This window comes from Nannobrachium achirus, assembly GCF_963921795.1.
Source record: "Nannobrachium achirus genome assembly, chromosome: 11".
NCBI lineage: Eukaryota > Metazoa > Chordata > Actinopteri > Myctophiformes > Myctophidae > Nannobrachium > Nannobrachium achirus.
In genome coordinates this window covers 27,043,497-27,067,424 of record NC_137820.1, presented here as the reverse complement: position 1 = coordinate 27,067,424, position 23,928 = coordinate 27,043,497, and the positions used below count along the sequence as shown (strand labels likewise).

Sequence of the window (23,928 nt, the reverse complement as noted above, 5' to 3'; positions counted from 1 at the left end):
AAGTTTAGCAAGATTCAAGGCTCACGTTTATTGTCACATATATTCATACAAGTACAAATACAGTGAAATGCTTGTGCTAGGAGCATTCTCAGCCTTAAAGATACAACAAAAGTGTCAACTATTCAGATCTTAAAAGCATCCGTTCCTCTCTTCCCACAATCCAGATCTCACAGCTTTGTTGAGATCCAGATCTTCAAGCTTCAGTTCCTATCCTGGCAAGATCCAGATTTTACATGAAAAAAACACGACTCATCAATAAGCCGATTAAAAAGTAAGTATTTTGAGCCAAGGACACCAAATTAATTGGTGTTTGAAAGGACATGAGTGGAACAAATGAGGCGCACAATAATTCAGGGTCTCTCAAGAAACGTAATGGGATAAACGTCTGCCAGAAGGACGGGATGAATACGCATTTTTGAACGGACTTAAAGCAATCAGGGCGACTTAATGAGAGAAAACAGATTAATTCTCTCGCGACGTCTGACTTATGGTGAGTACATTCACACGACCGCTGACACACCTGCTTAAAGATCCCATTCGTCAGTCTCCCAACAGCCGAGCAGGCTAATGTTGATGGACTCCAGGTGATCGGCGAGCGTGTGTTTGGATCTGGGTTTGGCGCAGGCCTGCCATCCTCAATCACCGTGGCCCTGTGCCTTATTGAGCTGGCTGGGGAACAGCAGCCTTCAATCACGGCAGCCCACTCACTGGATGGAAAGTGTATTAATGGCAGAGACGCGCGACGGGGAACGGTACGGATGGGGGTCTACGAGCGAGCGAGTAGCCCCATGCCAAACATCACCTCTCAATGTCTGTCCATTCATCTGCCGCCTCTCAGCCGTCTGGGAAATAAACAGACTGTCCCGGGCAGAATAAACAAGACGGAAGCAGGAGCGAGGCAGAGCTGCTTCCAAACAGGATTCTAAATTAGAACTGCCGAGGCGCACGGTAAACAAGCAGAGCGTGTTGCATGAAAGACACAGAAAACAAGGAGTAGGTGTTTTGACGAGTGCCATGTCTTTTTTATCGCGTTCGTATTTTTTTCTTTTGTTACACAAGCAAACAGACCACCCAGACCGAGAGATTATATTTCTGTCAAACCGTCAAGAGCTGGGATGGGGGTATAAAGGCATGATGACTAATAGGCTCAGACATCAAAGTTGCCATTTGCTAAATGGCTTAACTCATTTACTCTGCTGTAGGCGGAGTTTACTTAATTATGTCTTAGGTATTTGGCATTAGCTGCTCATAATAACAGAGTGAGAAACACTTTGGATATCAAAACCGCTTCATAACGTGATGCCTTTTCTATTGAATTATTTATTCTACTTAGCCAAACTCACGTTTCTCTCACAGCCAACTTATCTTGTCAGTGACCCAGACTGATGTATAATGAGACGCCGACTGGGACACATCATGCCGCAATCGCTGGTGGAGGTGTGACAGATGTACCTTCTCCTGTGGAAGGAAGTGTACCCGGCGCCGGTGGACAGCAGAGTTGTCACCATCGGTCCAACTAGATTCCTGTCTGGCCCTCCTTGCCTTCCTGCGTCCACACTATTGACACCATTGTGATGGAGGAGCCGAGGCGAAAGCACTTAAAGTAGACAAACATTCAGATGACGGAGTACAAAGGGATTACCTGCTTGGGCGAAACCCGGCTCCAACCGAGCTTGAATCCCCTCCAATAATATCTGCCAGCGCTGCCAGCCCCAAACACAAAGCACCAACGTGGAACAACTCTTAATAGATGTGAATTCAAAACTCAGCCGCGCGTGCTACCCATACAGATGAACTGGCCTACACAGCTGGGGGGTGGGGAGGTGGTGTGGGGATGAGCGTTACCTCTTATTCTCCAGTTCCCATGAATATATTCATATAATCTCATTGTGCAGGAGCGAGGAGGTGAACATTACTCAACGTCGGCCCATATCACGCTATTGGGGATTTACAGAACTCATCGGGTATCATTTCTCCACAGGTCACTCCAAACGCCCACCGCTCAGCGCTATTGACAGGGACGCACCCTCGCTTCTCGTTTCATGGCCGTAAATCGATCCCGTCGGAGATAAACGCCTTGACGGTCCTGTTGAAAATGGCGTGGGTGTGTGTACCTCACAGTGCTCTGTGTTGTGTGTGTTGTGTGTGTGTGTGTGTGTGTTAAGTAATGGATCATAGTAGCAATCCAACACGAGCGAAGGTACTGTATGGAGTAATCTCCTCCATGGCTTTTATGCCCCCCCCCCCCCAGAAGAAGACCCAAGACCAGCAGGACAGAGTGAAGTCTGCTTTAAACTGATGGAAGGTGCTCGGGTCAGGAAGCAGGGCAACCGTAGCAGGTGCATCCCGCCATTCCGACACTAACCCTATACCTAACCATAACCTCTATGGAAGTGCCGCCACTCAGACAATTAGAAGTCAATGTCGGAATGGCAGCATGTCGGAATGGAGAGCGGCCCCCAACCGTAGCTACTGGGAAGTACAGTACAATCAACCGAAGACCTTGATAACGAGAAGGCACCCTCTTTTTTTTTAAAGAGTGAAGAGAAAATCAATGCAACTTGAACAACAATCTCAGATCGAAAAGAAAGAGTGCAGAGTTTAAACCATCTTCGTGGGCGTCCTACAGGGTCACTGTAGTTGTCTTTTTGAGATGTGCCAACCGCTCTACGCCTGGCGTTGTGTGTAGGTCCCTATGTCCCTGAGAGCACAAGACTAACGTCATGCCAGACTAAGGTCATAGAAAGTACGCAGAGACCGACCTCATCACAGCTGATGTCACGGACAGATCGGCCAAGGAGATGTTTTTTTTTTATATTGTGACTGTGTTTTTTTAGGACCAAAATGCAAGTAAGCTTTATTGTGTTTTCATTCTTAGTGATATGGTGTCTGCTATGTTGTGGAAGTGCTGCTGTGCTCTTTCCTTTTATCACCAAATTCATTCATTATTTTTTCTTTGTCAATCAGTGGCAGCGTGGATACACTGGGTTTCATTCATGCTGGTCCAGAGGAAGACTAGGGCAGAGCAGAGAAAGGACGAGAACTACTACTGGAGTGTAGGAAGATCGGCCTCAAGCTCAATAGCAAGAAAACTAAAGTATTGGCATTTAACACGGAGGACAAAACCAATTTCCACTGAAGACGGAGTGGAGACATTTGAAGTCGAGGCCTTCAAATTTCTATAAAGAAATCTGTCTGTCATTTTTGTGGACAACATATTGTTTGAGGGTGTATCCGTTTTGGCGTCAAATGAGACATCATATAGGTTTAATTTGTTTTACAGTTTAAGAGAGAGATGGACTTGGACTATAATAAGTATATGAACATTTCTTGAGCCCACGTTGTGGTGAAAGTTGCAAAGTGATAGTACGTACAATTTATTTGTTGTGAACTTTCTACGTTTTAATTTAAACTTTGGACTTGTCTGGCTACATGAGACTAATTATAGTAGCTCACAATGCCAATATGGGGATTTCCTTTTGTATGGCATAGGACTGGACCTGTGTGCCAAGTCTTTATTATTTGTATTAATGGGGAAGCAGATTTCCTGGTTAGATCGAAGGAGGAAGAAGAATCACAATCACAAAACAGAACCCCCCCCCCTTTCCATATGATGGTCTCTACAGTGTTATGAAAGACTTGGACTCATTCAGAGTCTCGTTGAACTGTCAGTGGCTGTCACGCGTTGAAACAAAAATAAAAACAACAAAAAGACGGTGGCAGTGGTCCCAGAAAAAAAAAAAGGAGGAGGCAGGGAGGGAGGGGTGGCTGAGACTAATCCCGCGGTGCACTTCAAAGTCAGTTTGCAGCTTCTCATCTGCCATAAACAATCTGCCAAAGTGGCTTCTGGGGTTGTGGCACCCAGGAAAACCTTTCCGTGCGGCTATGGCAGCTCAGCCAGGTTTACCGGAGCACAGCGGAGAGACACTTAGTTTTAAGGGAACCGAGACTTCTTCAGAAGCTTTGCAGTTGTGACTGGCACTGCGTCTCAAACCTAATATAATTGGGTTTTAAACGTTAAATACCAGTTAGCTGACGTCGCTGGTGCCAAAAGCCTTTAGGATAGCACAGCACGGCTCCATCGCTCAATTCAGCTGGACTTTTTTTTCCCTTCTTTTTCCCTGCATTGGTTTCATTCCCTGACAAAGTATGCTCATAGGGAATTATTAATGATACTGCACAGAGCCAGACATTTCTGTGTGATGTCCTTGTCAGAGATGTTTTTTTTAGAGAATCAGGACATCTTCAGAGTGCCTGTACAGGGGTTGCTTGAAGGACGAAACTAACTTGAAACTAAGAAAGACTGAGCCAACATCACAGCATTCGCTTTCATTTTCTCGCATGCATCCATTTCGCCCTCATACTCGGGCAGGGTTGAATCACATGAAAATCATCAAAACATTTTGCAGCAGAAATTTGCGCCAATTAAGCCCACTTTCTAGGACCACATTCTGCCAGATTGCTGCAATTTGTGAGATAATTACTGTACCTGTTCTCATTGCGCTGCGTGTATCGTGGCTGCGGGTCACTGTCGCCATCGTTGACGTCATAGCTGGCCTCCGGGTCCTGAGAGAGAAATTGAAGGAAGTATTAGATTCTGATCTTTTTTTATGTGTTCACCTTGGCTGAGCCATTTTCATCCGATTCTTTCATCTGTAGCCATTCAAAAGTGAATAAAGGAAGCTATTTCAAAAGGCCAGGGACGTGCTGGCCATTGGGAAAAGCGTGACAACTCCCGAACGGCCGCTTCATTCCCGGCCGGTCCAGGCCGGCAATTTGAAAAAAAGAAGAAGAAAAAATGTCGGCCTTCGTTCCATTTTGGGGGCTGGGCGGCCAACAAAGTAAATCGTCACTGTCGGGCAGAAACCTTGTATCTCCAAGTTTCAAATTTGTAAATCTTTTCGCAAAGCAAAGTCCTGCTTTATCATACAAGGCCGTCGAATAAAAGTAGTGAAAACAGCCGATCTACAAGCACACAACGCCTCGCACCGCGAGGCGTTGTGTGCGTGTAGATCGGCTGTTTTCACTAGTTTAAATCATTTTTAAAATGACTAGAAGTTCGCGGCCGCTGCGCGGCCGCCCACATCTAGAAATCGCGCCCTAACGGGCGCTCATATTTTTAAAAAAAAGTAAAAAAAAAGAAAAAAAAAAGTAAAAAAAAAAAAAAAAAAAGTTGATGGTCAGCAAGGAACATGCGTTGTTGATTTTTGTATTATGTTTTTGAGACAATTGAACAACTGCTGAACGTGGAGTTGCAGATGCAAGACATTGGGACATACAGACATACAGACATACATACACACGACCCCATTCTGATTAGGTTGTGAGATAAATACAAAACAAACGGTTTTGGACGTACAAGGTTTCCACCCGACAACGACGAAATATAACTCATGTAATTGGCCCACTGGCTTGTCACTTGTCATGATCTGAAATGGCAAATCTTTGAGTAGCAGCAGCGCTATGGAGAGAGATCTTTCTCTATAGCGCGCAATGAGGGCCTCTGCAACTCTTTTTCCCGGGCTGAATCAGGGGCCCAGCACGTCCCTGCAAAAGGCTGTACTCCTCACATTCTACCTTTTATTATTCTTCTACTCACGTAATTGTTGATGAGGTCAGGGTGGTCTTTCTCAATGCCGTCATCCAGGATGGTAACCACCACATCTCTCCCTGTGTAGCCCTGGGCCCAGGCTTCTTTGGCGTTCAGGTCCTGGTGGGTTGGGCTGGACTGGAGGCAACACACACACACACAAGAGGAGGCTGTTACTATGTAACGCATGATTCGTTTTCCAGTGTTAACTGGCCGGCACCAGAGCCATTTATTAGAGCAGGGGTTCCGAAACTTTTTTGTCTCAGGGCACCCCATGAATATTTGTTTTAATCCGAGGCACCCCTACATTATAATTTTCACTCCCAGCATATCATCGTTGTCGTGTGGAAACCTTTTATGTCCAAAACTGTTTGTTTTATCATCTATACAATGTACTAAACTAGTGAAAACAGCCGATCTACAAGCACACAGATCGGCTGTTTTCACTAGTTTTGTGCGACAGTCTTGTATGATGAAGCAGGGCTTTGCTTTACCAAAAGACGCACACAATAGAAACTTGGAGATTTAAGGTTTCTGCCCGACAGTGACGATATTTTAGTGATTATGTTGCGAGGAAAACGTTGAGATAATAGCCATTTTGGTTAGAACTGACTGAAAATAACTTTGTACTTCAAGTTTAAAATGATACTAAATATTTTTTCAAGCGTCCAAATATATTCCAAATATTATCAAATGATCTCGCGGCACCCCGAGACTGCCGTCGGGCACCCCAGGGTGCCCCGTCACCCACTTTGAAAACCCCTGTATTAGAGAGTTACGCCACCTCCGTTCACCTCATCAGGCTCATCTTCTACATAGCTTTCTATTGGCGAATAGTGACAAAGCGCTGAACCGGAAGCTAACGGAATACCTTCTATGGGCGTTTGTCCCTAATTCGGGTTACATGAACCATGTGACCGGCTCTGTTTTCTGCCCCCGCAATGGCGCAACTCTCCAATAGACGGCTCTGGCCGGCACGTTATGTCAAAGCTGTGGCATCATCTTAATACGTTTAAAAAACAAAACAAACAACAGTATGTTTTTATTACACCTCAGATGGATACTACAGTATATCTATTTAATAATTATGCTGTGATATGAGACCAGAGATCATCAGGGATTTTGGTTACGGCAATATGATAATAAAACCTTATCTTTTCCTTCTTAAACGCTGCATCCTGTATGATTTTATCATCTTTTTTAGGTAGTCCCAGTCAGCCAGATCATCTTTCATCATCTTTTATCACATTCTGTTAACACCTGTGCAGAGGGATTAATTACAGGTAGAGATATTTGACTGCACAGGTGTTAACAGAAGGTGATGGAATATGGTCAAAAAGATGATGAAAGATGATCTGGCTGGCTGGGAGTACCAGGAAATTAGAATTGGCTGGGAATGAGTTAAGGGTGAACGGGCTGGTGGGCAGACTTTCTTTTTTTTCCTCTTCATATTTATACTTTTATTAAACAGCAAAATGACCCAAGTGGACATTATGAACCATTTATCTGTCCTTCGGCGGACCCTTCTTAGTGCGTCTCATGTGGTACTGTCCTCTGGGGTACCACCGGTGCTTTGTGGTGAAGAACATGTTGCTGAGCTGCTCTACGGTTTGTCCAGGCTTCTCCTTCAGCACCTCCTTCCTGAGCTGAGCCTTCAACAGCTGGTGGTGCGTCTCCACCGGGTTAGTCACCGGGTCGGGCCGCTCAACGGGCTGTGTGAGCTCGTAGGGGACATCAACAGAGGGATGATAGCAGACTATGGTTTTCCCGTCAGATGTCACACCTAGGTCCACGTTGCAGGTCACGTCTTCCAACGACGGACCGCTGAGGGTTGACTTTTGAAAAGTCGGCACGAAACACGTTTGCCCATGCCGTAGTTGTGTGGTATTAGACAATCTTGTAAACAGATTCAACCTGCACAAATGAGCCGACGCCATGCTTGGAAAATGGTACGACTTGTTGAATAATCCCCTAGTGAACATTAAGGTGAAGATTTGTTCCACTGTACGTTTGTCTGAATAATCCCTGGGGGTGGACTTCTGACGTCATGCTCACTGTCACCGTGACTCAGCCATAACCAAAATAAGGAGTTCCCAATGCAGCTATGCCCAAATATGGAGTGTGTTGTCTAACCTCAATGTGTCATGGCATCAATAAAACAAATCAGTCAGCTGTAATATGGGCATATTGTGATGACATCAGGGATCTCCATATATGGGGACAAAAGGGGGCATGCCCATATATGGGCATATACTGATGACACCAGGGATCTGCATATTTGGGCGTAAAAGGGAAAAAGTAGACAGACGATAGAGATCTCCATATATGGGCCTCTAGTTAGTTAGGACCATATTAGACGGACAATGTTGTAGTAGATCGATATTAAACATTGGTTAATTACATGTAAATATATCCTGAACGCTCCAAGTCATCGCTAAAACGTCTAGGTATTCGATCAAAAATTTGATGGCATTTGATGGCATTTGATTTAGTCAGTATCAGCTGGCGCTGCTAATATTTGACTGTAAATAAAAAATTAAAACTAGAGAAAACACTCAAACGTAGGTGGTCTGGTGGTGCATATGGACGAATCTGAAACCCCTTGCCAACGATACTGTCCTTCAACCAAAGCCTGGGGAGTTTTTCCTTTTTTGCTGTTGTTGCAGGGCTAAAATGTGCAGCATGAGCACCCCTGCCTTTGTTTCTCTCAGATAGAGGCAGACGAACCAGGAGAGCTTTCACCTTGATGCTCATAGACGAGAACAGAGCAGCTTCTCTCTTAACGGCGAGGTAGCTATGCGAGACAGAGGGAAAGAGAGGGAGGGTGAGGGGTGTTATGGGAGCCGGATAAACAAGGGAGGACAGGATCATGGATACGCAGTAAAGAAGAAAAAAATACTGTCCGGTATTTTGGGGAAAATAGGTGATCTACAAGCTCACAACGTGTCGTGAGCTCCGAGATCTTACTATATTGAATAAACCCATTCAGAACGGGTACACTATATTGTGTATCATTATTTTATGCTTTAACTATTGAAAAATAGCAGATATACAAGCTCACAGCGAGCTTGTAGATCTGCTATTTTTGAAAAATTGTGAAAATTAGAATTTTGACACGATTAGTGTCTTTTGAATCCTTCTAAGGTTTTTTGAAAAACCGATGTTTCTATGTCAGCAATCTGGCTCGCCATCGTCAAAGAAAAGGTCCTTTTCACTTAAATGGATCTCAGTTAGTCTGTTCTTGAGAGACTACAATGTCAGTGGTTCTCAAACCTTTTCATGTGAAGGACCCCCAAACTGATATTTATTTGGCCACGGACTCCCATCTCAAAATATTTCGTTCCAGGGACCACCCAGACTCAAAATTTGAGTTACAAACGTTCTCTTTGAAAATACATATATTCAAAGATTTGCACACATTTTCACGACTTTTTCAAAAATAGCAGATCTACAAGCTCGCAGCGCGGCACTCGGTGCCGCGCTGTGAGCTTGTATATCTGCTATTTTTCACTGGTTAAAGCATTCAATAATTCTAAGCCTAAATGGGTTAAATGGCCTATGTTTAAAATAATTCTTGAAGGATTGAGAAACAAATATGCAAATAGGGCTAAATGGCTAACATTTTACCGTGTTCACCTCTTCCGCCCCTTTGTTCTATGACCTGCTGAGCTGCTGTGGATGTGGTGCCAGGGTGCTTAGCTAAGGAGCTTACATCCCCCGGCTGTGGGCTCTGCACTGGCACCGATGCCATTCCCATACACACAACCGCGTCCATGAAGGCGCATTACAGGACGCTTTGGTGCCACGTCTGGCCTCAGTCACGCACTGTCCAAATCAAATGTCACCATGTTTCTGACCGAATAACTCAATAAGTGCCTCGGTAAAGTGATTTTTAAAGTGCTTTCAGGAGCACATCAGCGAAAGAAGTAATGGACGACATATTATGTACGCATAGGACAAGGGAATGAAAGCCTATATAGGAGGGTAGTAGCGGAAGGCCTGGGGAAGAATTACGTTAATGCATGGTTGTTATTCAAATGTGGGTTAGAGCTTGAGTGCCTGAGTGGTCTACTATATTAGTATGGACAAAGCAGGACTCCTTCTTTTAATAAATTAATCTGATTGAAGTCTTAAGGCCATATGTAATTTGTTCCACCTGATAAATTATCCATACTTTTTCAACCCACATATTGTATGTTGGTGGACGTGTTTCAGCAACTTAAATGAGATACATTTTATGGCACACAGGCACGTTTTGAGAAACTGTCCCTTAGTAATGTGGATGTGATGACCAAACAGGAAGAGGCATTCACTGTTTGTTTAACTGGGCTCCAACAGTCGTCGAAATGTCTGAAAGGTGCATTGATTTACTGTGAGATAAATGCATTCAGGAAGAAGTCAGGAAAAAACAATATAGTAAACTAGATTGTGATATTATGATTACCATTATCCCGGATATCTGGTCTAATATCACAATATTCGATCACCCACCTCTAACAAAAAACAACCATGAAAGAAGTTCTATTGGCCCAAATCCTCCCCCGTCTTCATGCTCTCTTCAATTCCAGCCGGACCAATACTTTTAATAACATATCCTAAAAGGTCTGACCGCACTATCAAAGTAAGAGCATCTGTATTGGCAACACGAACGCATGGCTTGGAGCGCTCAGCCGATTAGAGCCCGTCTAAAGCTGAATGGCAGAGGTCCCATTCAGCAGTGATTTACGGCAGGGATAGTCATCGGTGCCATTAATCCATTCCTTGTGACAGGGGCTTACTGCACACAAAAAGGGAGAAGGGGCAAGATAAGGGTCAATCAAAGTGTCTCATAAAGCGCACGGAGGAGCCATTGTTGAGCCATAGGGCTCGCATCAGCACTTCCATTGGTGTCCGTTTCACTTTATTGTGCAGTCCTGAGGCATGACTTTAGGATGCCTACAGTCTCTTTTTTTAACGTCGCCATACGGCACCGAGCTCAGAAAGTAGCCGATTTGTAAGCTCGCAACGCGTCGGGGATGCGACGTGCACTTACAGATCGGCTATTTTCTGCACTAATTACGACCGTAGTTCGCAGTTTACTATCAGAATCATCACAGTTTGTCCGTAGACGTCCGTCCGGACGGACGGGTAACGCCTGACACTGTGGTTCCCCTGACACATCACTGTGACATCACAGGTGACATCACAGTGATGTCAGATACTCAGAGCAGGGATCTCCATATATGGGGTTAAACAGGTGACATCAAATTGATGTCAGATACTCAGAGCAGGGATCTCCATATATGGGCATGAAAGGGATTGTATCCCAGATGATGCCCTTAGGAGAACCACACTAACAGAATCCATATATGGCCAAGACAGATGGCTGGACCTTGTCCTTTAGGGCGATGTCGCTTTTCGCCCTTAGGCATCTTACTGGCAGATACTGTATGCTATTGTCGGTCTGCGATGCTGTCGCAAGACAGAGCATAAATCATGCATCAGCTTTTGAATCAGACATGGAAAGTTTTTTTCTTTTGAGGGAACTAAACAGAATTGATGCCACATAGGCCTGGAGGGACACTCTTAGACAGCAATTCAATTTGTGCTTATCAAGCTGACCATGAGGGAATTAATAATTGCTGCCAGTTTATTATTGAGTATAGCTCTAAATCAGGTATCCCCACAGGCCTGTGCATTGCTGAAGTTATTGAGCGCGGCACAGGCTCTGGCAAGGCTGAATAAAGGGGCTGTTAAAACTTTAATCAAAAATAATTGCGGAGCGGAAAAAAAAAGAAAGAAAAAATTAAAAAATATTTGAAAGATGGTATGTCTGAGACAGCGTTATTGACTGAAGTTAGGGGGGTGGGGGGGAAAAAAACGTGTTCACATGAACAGCTTTCTTACCCAGCGGCTGCCAAAGTACGAGAAACGCAGAGGTAAATAATATTAAGCACGCCTTTTTTATTGACTGTGCGCGTCTCTTTGAGTTGACTTGTTGACATGCTGTATAGATTGTAGCAAGATTAATGTTAGTCAATGATCCTTAGTTCACAAACGCTATTCGATGTTCTTGTCCCACACCTGCCACTGTACGGCCGTGATAACGGATCACAGAGGGTTGGCGGCAGATAAGGTACCCCTACTCACTAGGTACCGCTACTTGCTGGGTATATCGACACATATCCCTACTCACTAGGTCAGGGGTCTTCAACGTTTTTCAGGCCAAGGACCCCTTAGTCGAGAGAGAGATGAAGCAGGGACCCCCACAACCCATTAGATACCATATAGTTTCATCGTTTGACAGCACAATCGTCAGTGTATTTTCGATTCATATCAATTTGTGTTCTCAGATATTTAACCACTTGAACCGTCAATACTTAATAAACTTGACCTTTCACTATGTACTTAGTCTGCTCTTTTTCCCCTCTACACCAAACCCTCTTTGCCGAAAATAGCCGATCTACAAGCTCACAACGCCTCGCAGCGCGAGGCATTGAGAGCTTGTAGATCTGCTATTGTTGGCTACAGTTCTCAGAATATGGACACTAGGGTTCAAGTTGTTAATATAACAAGGACTAGAAGATTTGGAGGACCCCCTGTAGTAACTCTGAGGACCCCTAGGGGTCCCGGACCCCCTGTTGAAGACCCCTGCACTAGGTATAACTACACTCTAGGTATCCTTACTCTCTAGGTCAGTGGTTCTCAAACTTTTTTCGTGTCAAGGACCCCCATATTGACACTTATTAGCCCGCTGACCCCCATTTGAAAAGATATGCCAGGGACCCCCATTAGAGAAGGTTTTTACAGCTCTAGCAGTGATTCTCAACCATTTTCATTTCAAGGACCCCCAGTTTGACATGCATTAGGCTACGGACGCCCATTTAATGGCATTTCTATCTATTTATATTGCAAAATCAATGTTAACTTAACTCTGAGAGTGTACACATGGAACCCCTGGAACCCCCCTGGAAACCCCTCAAGGACCCCTGGGGGTCCCCGGACCCCACTTGGAGAACCAACGTTCTAGGTACCATCATCACTAACCAGGTAGCAGCTACACAGCAGGCATCAATGCTCACCAGGTACCACTGCTTGGAGAATTCAGGGTCTGAAGGGTCGTCATACAGATCCCTCTTCTTTCTCCGTTTTATCACCTGCTGCTCTGCCCATTGCACCTATAGATGGACCACACACACACACACACACACACACACACACACACACACACACACACACACACACACACACACACACACAGTCAAGTAATTAATTGATGTGTTATTTTATTTATTTCTTATCTTCCACACATGTCTGCCAGTGTGTTGTGGCCTCCCGCAGGCCTCAGATGCAGAGGAACCAGGGGCCCCGCTGAGTTCTAAAAGAAATTCACCAGAATAAGGAGGAAATGTGAGGCAAATCTGCTGTTTGTCTGGTTCCTGGCAGGGGGAGGTGGGGGAGATGATCGGAGCATGGAAGTTCACTTCAGTTCAATTCACCATGCAGGCATTGCCTCGAGCCCGACCGATGGTCCTAGACCTAGACGACCGACCAACAATGTTTTGACTGATATTTATTAACAAAAATACAAAAGCAATTCTAAATTAATTTGAAAAACAGGCAAGAAAAAAATAGATCTACAATCTCACAACGCTTGCCCCGTTCACCTAAATGACATTCCCAAAATAGGGACGTGAGGGTGATAATTGGGACACGTTGGTAGCATCATTTTCTATACAAAAGCAGTCAAATAATGGCAGATACATTGGCCAGAGCAATATATATTGGTCTGTCTCTAGCATCGACATAGCACACTATAGCAGGGGTCTTCAGCGTTTTCAGGCCAAGGACCCCTTAGTTCAGAGAGAGATGAAGCAGTATTTTGGATTCATGTCAATGTTGTGTTGACATGTACTAGACTGTACTTAGTCTGCTCTTTTTCCCCTCTTTGCCGAAAATAGCCGATCTACAAGCAGCGCGAGGCGTTGTGAGCTTGTAGATCTGCTATTTTTGGCTAAAGTTCTCAGAATATAGACATTAGGGTTCGAGTGGTTAATATAAAAAAAGAAAAAAGTGTGTATCACAAAGATTTGGAGGACCCCCTGTAGTAACTCTGAGGACCCCCTGTTGAAGACCCCTGCAGTATTACTGTATATTGTCACAGTCGGGCATCGCCATGTTCTGAGTTCTTGTGTTTTTCTGTAAATTAACGCCCTACTTGATCATCCTACAGCGTCGCACAAAAGCATCAAAAGCAGTAGATCAACAAGCTCATAGATCTGCTACTTTTGAACCCATTAACTCATTCTGTGCCAGATGCCAAAATAGCTCCAAGGTAGCTGTGCCGAGATTTTGTATGTTTTTCTTTACTATGCAATGAAAAAAAAAGATTTTTTTTTAATAATTTTTTTCCCCACAGAAACAGACACAGTTGGTGTGATTCAGTGGCAAAAAGAATTTTGGCAATCGGACAAATGGTTCCAGAGATAGAGCTGTTTGAATGAAAAAAAGTGTCCATCAACTAGAATGGACACACATGAACACACATTTTCTCAATCAGCTAAACGAGGGAGCGAACACACAAACAGAGAAAAGCATCTCTCTGATCTCAGGTCATTTTGACATCTTTAGAAAAAAATAAAAAATAAATAAAAAAAAAATGTTTTTTTTTTCTATGTAAAAAACACAAAAAACGTCATAAGCCGTCATTGGCACACAGGGCTATTGGAAAAAAAACGTCATAAGCAGTCATTGGCACAGAATGAGTTAAGACCTGGAATGCATTTATTACACATTATTAATTTAGCCATTATTTTATGCTTTAACTATAAAAAAAATAGCAGATATACAAGCTCACAGCGCGGCACCGAGTGTCGCGCTGCGCGCTTGTAGATCTGCTATTTCTTTGAAAAATCGTGAAAAAGTCTTATTTCAATGCTTTGATACGATTCTATAAACGTCTTTAAATCTTTCTTCTAAATCGGTGGTTCTCAAACTTTTTCATGTCAAGGACCCCCAAAATTAAAGGCATTTGGCCGCGGATCCATCTCAAAATATGTTGTTCCAAGGACCCCCCCCCCCCCACCCCCCACCCAGAAGCAAATATTTGAGCTACTGAACAAATGTTCGCTTTTAAAAAGATATATTCCAAGATTTGCTTTTCTGTTTTTCCCAAAAATGTTCAAAAATAGCAGATCTACAAGTGCCGCACTGTGAGCTTGTATTCAATAGTTAAAATCGCGAAAAGTAACAGTTCTGGACCCCCCAAAAGAGACGGAATGCCGGGCGGTTACAGTATATACCTATACTGTAACCGCGTAGGGCTGCTGGGTGATTCTGGGCTAAACGAATAAAGAAGCACATTTTGAGAATATTGCAGAGCATAATTGTCTCATCCTGAAACTCTGCACAACTTTCACACATCGCAAAACGCTTTGATACTGTTCTGTTTGCTTTCCTCCTGCTGAGTGTGACTGACAGATGTGAGAACAATTTACACATACCACACACACACACACACACACACACACACACACACACACACACACACACACACACACACACACACACACACACACACACACACACACACACACACACACACACACACACACACACACACACACACACACACACACACACACACAGAGAGAGAGAGCTTTTCCAATCAAACATCATAGGCGTTTCCCGCCCACGCTTGTTAAATTGTAATGAGCATCATATTTCAAAGGCAGCTGACTGACACTACAACAACTAATAGTAAAACATACTGTCACGTAGATAGATGGCAATTAATGATGGAGTCACTTAGGCTATCTTCCAGAATGCTGTCCCACCAATGGGAATTTTAAATCAAAGTTTAAAGACCCGGCTTTTTCCCCCTCTTGCTTTTAGTTCAGCCTGAGGTTGTGCCATGGTCTTTTGTCAAGTCCACTGTCTCTTAATTGGCCTTAATTTATTTTTAATGTCCTCTCATTGTGCTTTTATCTGTTGCTGGTTTTATTCAGTTTCAATTAAGTTCATCTTGTTTTACCACTTTGATTTTTATTTGATTTTATTTTATGGTTACCCATCTTTCTATTTGTATTTCTTCTGTTCTTGTGCTTTTACTTTTACATTTTCTCTCAGTAGTGCTTTAACCCATACTCCACATATACTTGAATGATTGATAGATAGATCGCAGTTAAGCTACAAATGAGTAGAAAAACTAAATGACCTACACACCGTCTGCACTTGCACAATATGAATACTTTTATTATTTAAGCAACGTTTCGGTCACTCCTTCAGGCATCTTGATCCCTGCCTACGCACCTGTCTCTGAGCCAATCAGGTATGCATAAGACTCTGTTTCCTAAGATACAGATGAGTAAAGTAAGAGCTGTAAGGGTAAAACAACAACAACCTCACCATTGTTGTGTACAATGTTCAACCATATTCAGATATTTTGTACTGTACTGTAATTTCTGCCCTAGACTTAAGGGTGTTTTTTTCCAGAAGCCTATAAGTTGCATCACTAATTTAGATTTAGGCATCATGGTGTTATACCATCATTAACATTCCTTTTGTTAGATTGTCTCACGTAGCCAGACAACTATTCCACAATCTCTGAATGCTGTATAGAGTCTGGAACTACAGCTCCTGAACGGCGAATAATGGAAACTGGCATTTCCGTTTAAGAAAATATATTTTAAAATGTCTTTTCTGCTAAGCAGCAAGCTAAATTATGCTTAAATGATTTGTATTTATATTAGGATAAATGTGAGCGATGTGAGACGGAAACGGAAGTGAGGAGGAGGCTTCACTTCCGCTTTAACCGGGTACTCATCATTCTTCTTACGTTACCCCAGACTGTATGACGGGAACATTTGCAGAGTCAACAGTCTGGCCACGCGAGACTAGTGACCAGAAGACAGTGACTCACTGTGGTGCAGATAACCTTTGGTTTAGACAGGAGGCCACTTGTTGATGCTATAATCTAATCTATCTTAAAACAGAGACGGCAGGTCTGGATCTCTGAGTAAGGGTTTGATTGACAGAAGCATGCAGGGTCCACCACTGTTCCTTCACTTTGTGGCCTATAAAAAGTCAGCAAAAGGTAATGTTATGGTGTGTCCGATCACCGAGCCGGGGGGCTGCTCCACTGGGGCTTATAGGCCTCCATCCATCTGGCTTGTGCTCTCTGCAATCAGGGCCGTAGCGCGCCTAATCGGCGCTCTAGGCGAGCTCTCTTTTTTGCGGGTTTTGCCGTGAATTTAGTCGGTTTTGGGTCGGTTTTGGGCTGGTTTGGGTCCACTCCCTCCATTTCGGCGCCCCCTCGGCGCCCCCTCTAGGCTGGCGCTCTAGGCGACCGCCTAGTCCGCATATAGCTAAAAACGGCCCTGTCTGCAATAGAGCTGGCTGGAACCTCTGATCTGAACCATCAATAATGAACTATAGTATAGGACAGTATTCACCCTGGACAATAGCCTGCTGCACCACTACTGTATATAGGGGAAGAAAATACATACAATAACTGTGCCGTTACACCATCCCCCCCTATGCGCAAGCAACGAGTACAACACTAAAACACCCTATACAATAGCTTGCATTATGCATTAGCAAAAACACACGCACACTATTTCAGGGTCATTACGGTGTCTCGCCCCATGCTTAGGCAAAACATAAGCAAATCACACACACGATCACAGGGTCGTTAGGAAGACATCACGGAATACACTGATGTCATTACAGCATCAACACTATAATCAGCACAGTAACTGTACCCAGCAGTGTCACTAATGACACTGTTGATATTTATAACAATTTATTACAGCCTCCATTCAAGAATGATTTGCAATAATGTACATCAGTGGTTTTCAACCCTTTTCTTACCCAGGTCCATTAAGTATTGAGCCGAGGACCGCCATTTGATGAGTTCACAATTCCATGCTGTATTGACGGGCAAAGTTGATCAAAATAACAATTCTTCGACATTCTCTAATTGTGTAGACTTCTTGTAAATTAAGTAATGCAAGTAATGCAGATGTTTAACAATAAGGGTCCATTTGGTTTCATTTTACACTCAAGAGTTAAAGGTCTATAAGGGTCCATTTGGTTACCAAGTCTCTGTCATTTAGCTGGGGACCACCTGGAACCCCCTCAAGGACCAGGTTGAGAACCAATGATGTACATTGTACTGATGTTAATCCATCTGCCTCTACTATAAAGCATAATAGGTCGATTGCTCTCGTTTTTTTGTATATGTTATATACAACATAAAAGTGACCTGACTTGACTTAGACCCTATATACTTCGTTGACTAGTTATCTGTACTTAGCATCCTCCTTTTCTCCCTCTACACAAAATCTCTTTGACAAAATTGCCGATCTACTGAACAAGCACACAATGCATCACAGCATGACCCATTGTGAGCCTGCAATGTGTTTTTGAGGTTTTGTGAGCTTGCAAAAACCTGCAAGTTTTAATAGGACATGCTCAGAATAGGGACACTAAGGTTAATGTGGTTAATATCTCAAATAAAAAGGTCACGTCATTGCTGGGCATTATTAGCGTAGCTGATGAATGCTTATGTATATCGTGCTGCAGTGAGAATGCTGAGGCCAAGAGTGGATTGTAAAAACATTATTTTAAATGTTTAACACTATAATCATTTTTCTTTGCATTGCCCGAGTCTTTTATCAGCGGGCTATTTTTCAAAGCGTGTCCATCACTCAATTCTGTGGACTCATAAAAGCAATTTCTAATAAAAATGTTTGAATACAGCTATAAATTGGTTGGCTGGTGTGTACAGCCCGTCTGTTCGAGACCGAAGCCATTAACCTCGTTCAGTTGATAGTTGTGCTACTGTACTTGTGATTTATTAATGAGCGCCTTTATGTCCCCTGTATGAAATCTACTGACCTAATTATGCAGCAGGAACCCGCAGAACCCATGAGATTGGCACAGACAAAATGACTGGTGACACGTGCGTGTAATACGTGTCATAAATGGGCGTAGATGAGATTTAATTTCTTTTAACACAATAACAATAGCCAGGGGTGTCACACCTCTGGGCCCTGGGTACAAGGATTCACCCACATTTTGTGCTTTAACTATTGAAAAATAGCAGATGTACAAGCTCACAGCGCGGCACCGAGTGCCACGCTGCGAGCTTGTAGATCTGCTATTTTTGAAAAATCGTGAAAATGCGTGCAAGTCTTTGAATATTTCAAATCCTTCTAAGGTTTTTTGAAAAACCTATGTTTCTATGTCAGTGGTGCTCAAACTGTTTCATGTGAAGGACCCTCAAAATGATATGTGTTTGGCCACGGACCCCCATCTCCAAATATTTAGTTCCAGGGACCCCCCAGAAGCAGAATTTGAGTTACAAATGTTCGCTTAAAAAGTACTCAAGGAGTTGCACACATTTTCACGATTTTTCAAAAATAGCAGATCTACAAGCTCGCAGCGCGGCACTCGGTGCCTGTTGACTGTTACGGTCTATTTTTTGTAAGACACTTTATGTATATATACTTATATATTATTCGCCCCCTCTATTGATGCACCCTCTCTTTATTGGTACTGTACTGCTCTTGTTTTTTTTTTTCCCTCTTATCTATCTTTTTTCTTACTTCTCTGTAACTTTGTAAATAACTGTATACTGCTGTGCTACAACTGGACAACTGAATTTCCCCCTTGGGATAATAAAGGTATCTATCTATCTATCTATCTATCTATGGTGCCGCGCTGTGAGCTTGTATATCTGCTATTTTTCAATAGCTAAAGTATAAAATAACTATGGCCCCTCCATCTTGGGCCCTAGTAACTCAGTCCGCCCCCCCCCCCCCCCCCCTTTGTGACGCCCCTGACAATAAAGCACATTGGATTCAACGATGACTTGGTTTACCACTGCAATGAGATTAGACATCAGTTGCAATGCAATCTATTGTACTGTACATGTCAAAGGAGTGGTTCATCCAAAGATGACTTATTTTCTATCAATTATACACCCCATGAAGCCTTGCATTCATGTTTTGTTTTTGTCGCATTCCTAAGCCAATAATTTGATGACGAGCAGAAGTCTCCGGTAGGAGATTCAATTGACCTGCCTTTGGTCATCAAATTATTGGCCTAGTAATGCGACAAAAAACAACGACATCTCCATGAATTCAAGACTTCATGGAGTGTGTAATTGCTAGATTTTTTTTTGGTGAACTGACCCCAATACATTTTTTTTTGACCTGTTGTTTTTGTTTTATATCTCCGCCAGGCCGAAAGGCATGGCCGAGACTATGTTTTCTCCCCTGTCCGTCCGTCCGTGTGTCTCGTCATTCTGTCTGTGAACAGCTAATCTCCGGCACCGTTGGCACGATGGCATCGAAACTGTGCACGCACACTCCCTGGGTGCCAAAGCAGAACCTCTGCCCCAAATTTTTCAAATGGGCCTGCTATAGTGCCACCAGGAGACAAAATTTGTGCAAATCATATTTTTGGACAATATTCCTACAAAAAAACGCAAATCGGTACACAGTATCTCTGATAGTCATTAAACGAAACCGTTCTTTCCGTTTTTTTTTTCATATTCCTTCCTGATTGCCCGAGATTGGCTTCCAAAGTTTGCAGGATTGTTCTGTGTTGAACAAAATGCCTTAAATCATGAACACAAAGTGCGATTTCCGTGAAATTTTGCACACACATTCCCACTAGGCCGAGGAAGAAATGCCACTTGATTTCTTTTTTAAATCAGCCTCATGGTGGTGCTATAACAGGCGGATTTGTGTTTTTACCTATAACTCCACTGATCAGTGTAAAACGTTGTATGCACACTCCCTAGAGGCCAAGGAAAAACCTTTAGACTGCATTTTTCACATCTGACTTCTACAGTGCCACCAAGAGGCCGACTTATTTAAAACTCATTTTGGGATATTACTCCTTCAGATTTCATCCAAAAATCACGCAAATTGTGTACACGTATCTCTATAGTCATGTGATCAAGACGGATCTGTCTGATATTTCATATTCAATCCTAATTGGCTAACATTGGCTTCTAAATTTTGCAGGATTGGTCTATTTTGAACAAAATGCCTCAAATCATGAATGCAGGGTGCGATTTGGAAAGCAAATTCCCACTAGGTCAAGGAACAAATGCCATCCTTTGCACTTTGGCATGTTATAGCGCCACCAGCATGCCAAATTTTGCAACACACATTTTTGGAACAAAATGCCTCAAATCATGAATGCAGTGTCAGATTACCGTGCAGGCCGAAGAAGACATGGCACCCTTTTCACATTGGACGTTATACTGTAGCGTTACTTCTGAGACTCCTATATTCAATACTGTGCACACCACAGCATCCAAACTGCACATATGTTCGAATGGGCAAGGACTAGTTATTATTATTATTGCTAGCGCAAGTACTGCAAACGGCTGGATATGTATGTCAGTGTCCTTCTTTGTTTAAGCCCGTAGCCCAATCAGGAACCAGCATTACTGGCAACGTCATCATTAACAGCCAATGAGGGACCAGGATCTTTTCTAGTCGTGGGCTCGCCTGGAAGGCGAGAACACTATGTTATCTTCATTATTTATTTATTTATCAAGGTCCGCCACTACAGTACAAAGGCAGTGCCCTTAGCCAATGAGGTGCAATTGGTAATTGGCGAAATTGGCAGAAATTGGGAGTGGTGTTAGCTGGAGTATTGGTTGGTTGAGCTTCACATGACAGTTAGCACTCTGCAGAATATAGCCATGTTGGCAACCACACTTGCAATTTTTCTTTAATTATTTCTTTACGAGCAAGCCCACACTGTTTCGTAGGAACAGTACTTCTAGTTATTATTGTTATTATTCAGGGCACGGACAACAGTGAGATAAAGTGTAATGATCCGGGCAGCATTGCCCACCTTCCAACTGAGAGCACAGGGCGCCCCCTGCTCCCCACAGCTCCAAGTGAATGACAACGGGACTAATTAGAACACAGACAAACAGACAGAGTAACTACCTCCCTGAAGCCTAGACAAAGGCAGGCAGCCGACAGACATGGCCGCACAAACAAGCAAACCGAAGGAAGGTAAACCGAGTGATTTAGGAGTCCGAGCATGACCTGAACCCATAATCCACTCCAGCTATTAAACTGTTTGCTCCATCCATTCCGGACCCCTGCTGTGTCTGCAAGGTCTGGAGAATAGACAGAGACAGAGGCAGAGAGATGCATACAGACAGAGAAAGGCAGACAGAGAGAGGCAGACAGGCAGAGAGCGAGGCAGACAGACAGAGAAAGGCAGACAGAGAGAGTCAGACACAGAGGCAGACACAGAGAGAGAGACAGACAAACAGACAGACAGACAGAGGGAAGCAGAGAAACAGAGCGACAGACAGAGAAAGTGAGAAAGAAAGATTGAGTGAGTGAGAGAGAGAGAGAGAGACATGTCTGGAGAGACATTTTAGCAGCCGCAGACAAACTGCAGAGAGGAAAAGTGAGAACGAGAGGGAGGATGCGAAATGAAGAACAGAGTGTTAAGAGTGCTGGTGAGAGAGAGAGAGAGAGAGAGAGAGAGAGAGAGAGAGAGAGAGAGAGAGAGAGAGAGAGAGAGAGAGAGAAGTCTGAGAGAACGTGCTAGAGAGAAATGGTGAAAGATATGAAAGTAGGTGCCTGTAAAGCAAGGCAAGTCAGCAAGATATCTTAACGTCAAGCTTTTGCTAGAGTCTAATGGCAACCACGCAGCAAAACAAATCAAATGTCTTTTCTTCCCCCTCGGTCAGGAGAGCAGCGTAAGCGGAGGCTTAGGCTGCCTGCAAACCAATGTCAATTTCACTGCATTATTATTCCGGGGGAAAAAAGGGGCAGCGATAAGCAGTGTGTCAGTGCCACAGAGCTGAGCCGGGGAAGACAATGGAGGTAATGTGAGAGACAGCATGCGGATTAGGGATGGGGAAACACTGAAACAAGCTTAAAGCTTAGCGGGGTCTAAATCCAAATCCCTGTCTTTATGTTCTCGCTGCCTTTTAAAATGATCTTCTGTGAACCAGGTGTAGATTTAAGGCAGATTCATGCTTCGTAGCATGACGGCGTTGTGTGTGCGCGAAATAGCTGAACCTACAAGCTCACAACAACAAGAAGTCGCATCCACAACGTGTTGTGAACTTGGGTCTGCTGTTTATGGCGCGACAGAGCCTCAAGGTCCTGCCCTTGGGTAGGAGATATGGCGCATCTAAATTCAAGAAGGCAAAGGGCAGTGCCAGTTTCATCCCCTCTGCCATTAGCCTCCTTAATAAACACATATTTATGTATTGTCTTGAATGTATTCATTGACCCGAGCAAAACTATTTCCCCTTGTGGATATTAAAGACATCTAATCAAATCATAACTCTGGCTTAATCCATTTTGTCGGTCTTCACCGCACCCACCCCAAACACATCATGAGCTTGTGAGACGCGTGCTCATGCAAAGGCGCGGGAAGTGGCCTGCCCAATAAACGAACAACGTTGTGCAAGCATTTTGGCTTTCACTGCCTGGCTGAGTGCTCGACTCCAAGCAATTCCGGTGGTTCTTTTCCCGGAGGCGAGGTACTGTGCTGTATGTAAGTGTGTGTATGTGTGTGGGAGTTAAGGGGCTGCACAGGACAGGCTTCTGTTCTCCTGCCTGGACCCTGACGCCCTCGATAGCTGGCGGTTCAAACTGGTGTTAAGTTGAACTGACTCGGGAGCGCCTGGGAGATGGCAAGTAGGACTTGATGGAAGACGTAATGGTTTCTATTTTAAACATAGGCTGAATCCTCCTGGAATGGACTGCCTTTTGGACGCCAGTCAATGAAAAAGAAAAAAAAAGTGCTCCCTTCATAACCAGTTATGTTATGTTGCGGTCGACTTGGCAATGGCCATACTAGGCATGTATAGGCCGCTGGCCTTCAATCGATTATCTCCTAAGACTCTCTAAGGCGCTAGATTAATTCTGGTCTTTGCCTGCAGCTGATCAAGAGAATATCAAATAAGCTTGAGCCGTTTCTGATTAGGCCATACCTATAGTGTCTCGTCAGTTTATTCTGCATTCTCTCCTGCATTATAACGTGGCATATAAATCTCCAATTCACTGCTACGCATAATCAAGCTCTGCTCCGTATGACAGGCCTAAGCGCCGTTCTGTCACCGCCTACATCTGACACAGCATCTCATCTCGCCATCTTATTGATTTTGGCACTCTCGAACGCCAGTCTTATTGCTGCTTAAGCGTCGCAGTGCTCTCCCGAGCCCGCGGCTATAGCCTCCCCAGGAACTAGAGCCTGACCGATATATCGATCAAAACGATAAATCGGTCGTTTTTTGACCCCAATGTCGGTATCGGACATCGGTCAAAATCTCTCCGATGTATCGGTAATGGTCT

At 43.8% G+C, this 23,928-nt stretch overlaps 2 protein-coding genes across 2 annotated transcripts in view; both read right to left on the bottom strand.

Moving 5' to 3' along the window:
* The window catches only part of furinb (furin (paired basic amino acid cleaving enzyme) b), a 165,215-nt gene that overhangs the window by 59,823 nt on the left and 81,464 nt on the right, over positions 1-23,928 (bottom strand). Inside the window, exons 4-6 of the mRNA XM_080736426.1 lie at positions 12,652-12,747; positions 5,600-5,728; positions 4,490-4,566 (exon numbers count right to left, since the gene is read on the bottom strand). Of these exons, the coding sequence (XP_080592552.1) occupies positions 4,490-4,566; positions 5,600-5,728; positions 12,652-12,747 (302 nt within the window). The remainder of the gene's footprint in view (positions 1-4,489; positions 4,567-5,599; positions 5,729-12,651; positions 12,748-23,928) is intronic.
* On the bottom strand, positions 7,093-7,527 carry LOC308294641 (large ribosomal subunit protein mL42-like; the record flags this gene model as incomplete). The annotated part of the gene is made up of 1 exon (XM_080737398.1): positions 7,093-7,527. The coding sequence occupies one exon, from the start codon at positions 7,525-7,527 to the stop codon at positions 7,093-7,095; it is 435 nt and encodes a 144-aa protein (XP_080593524.1).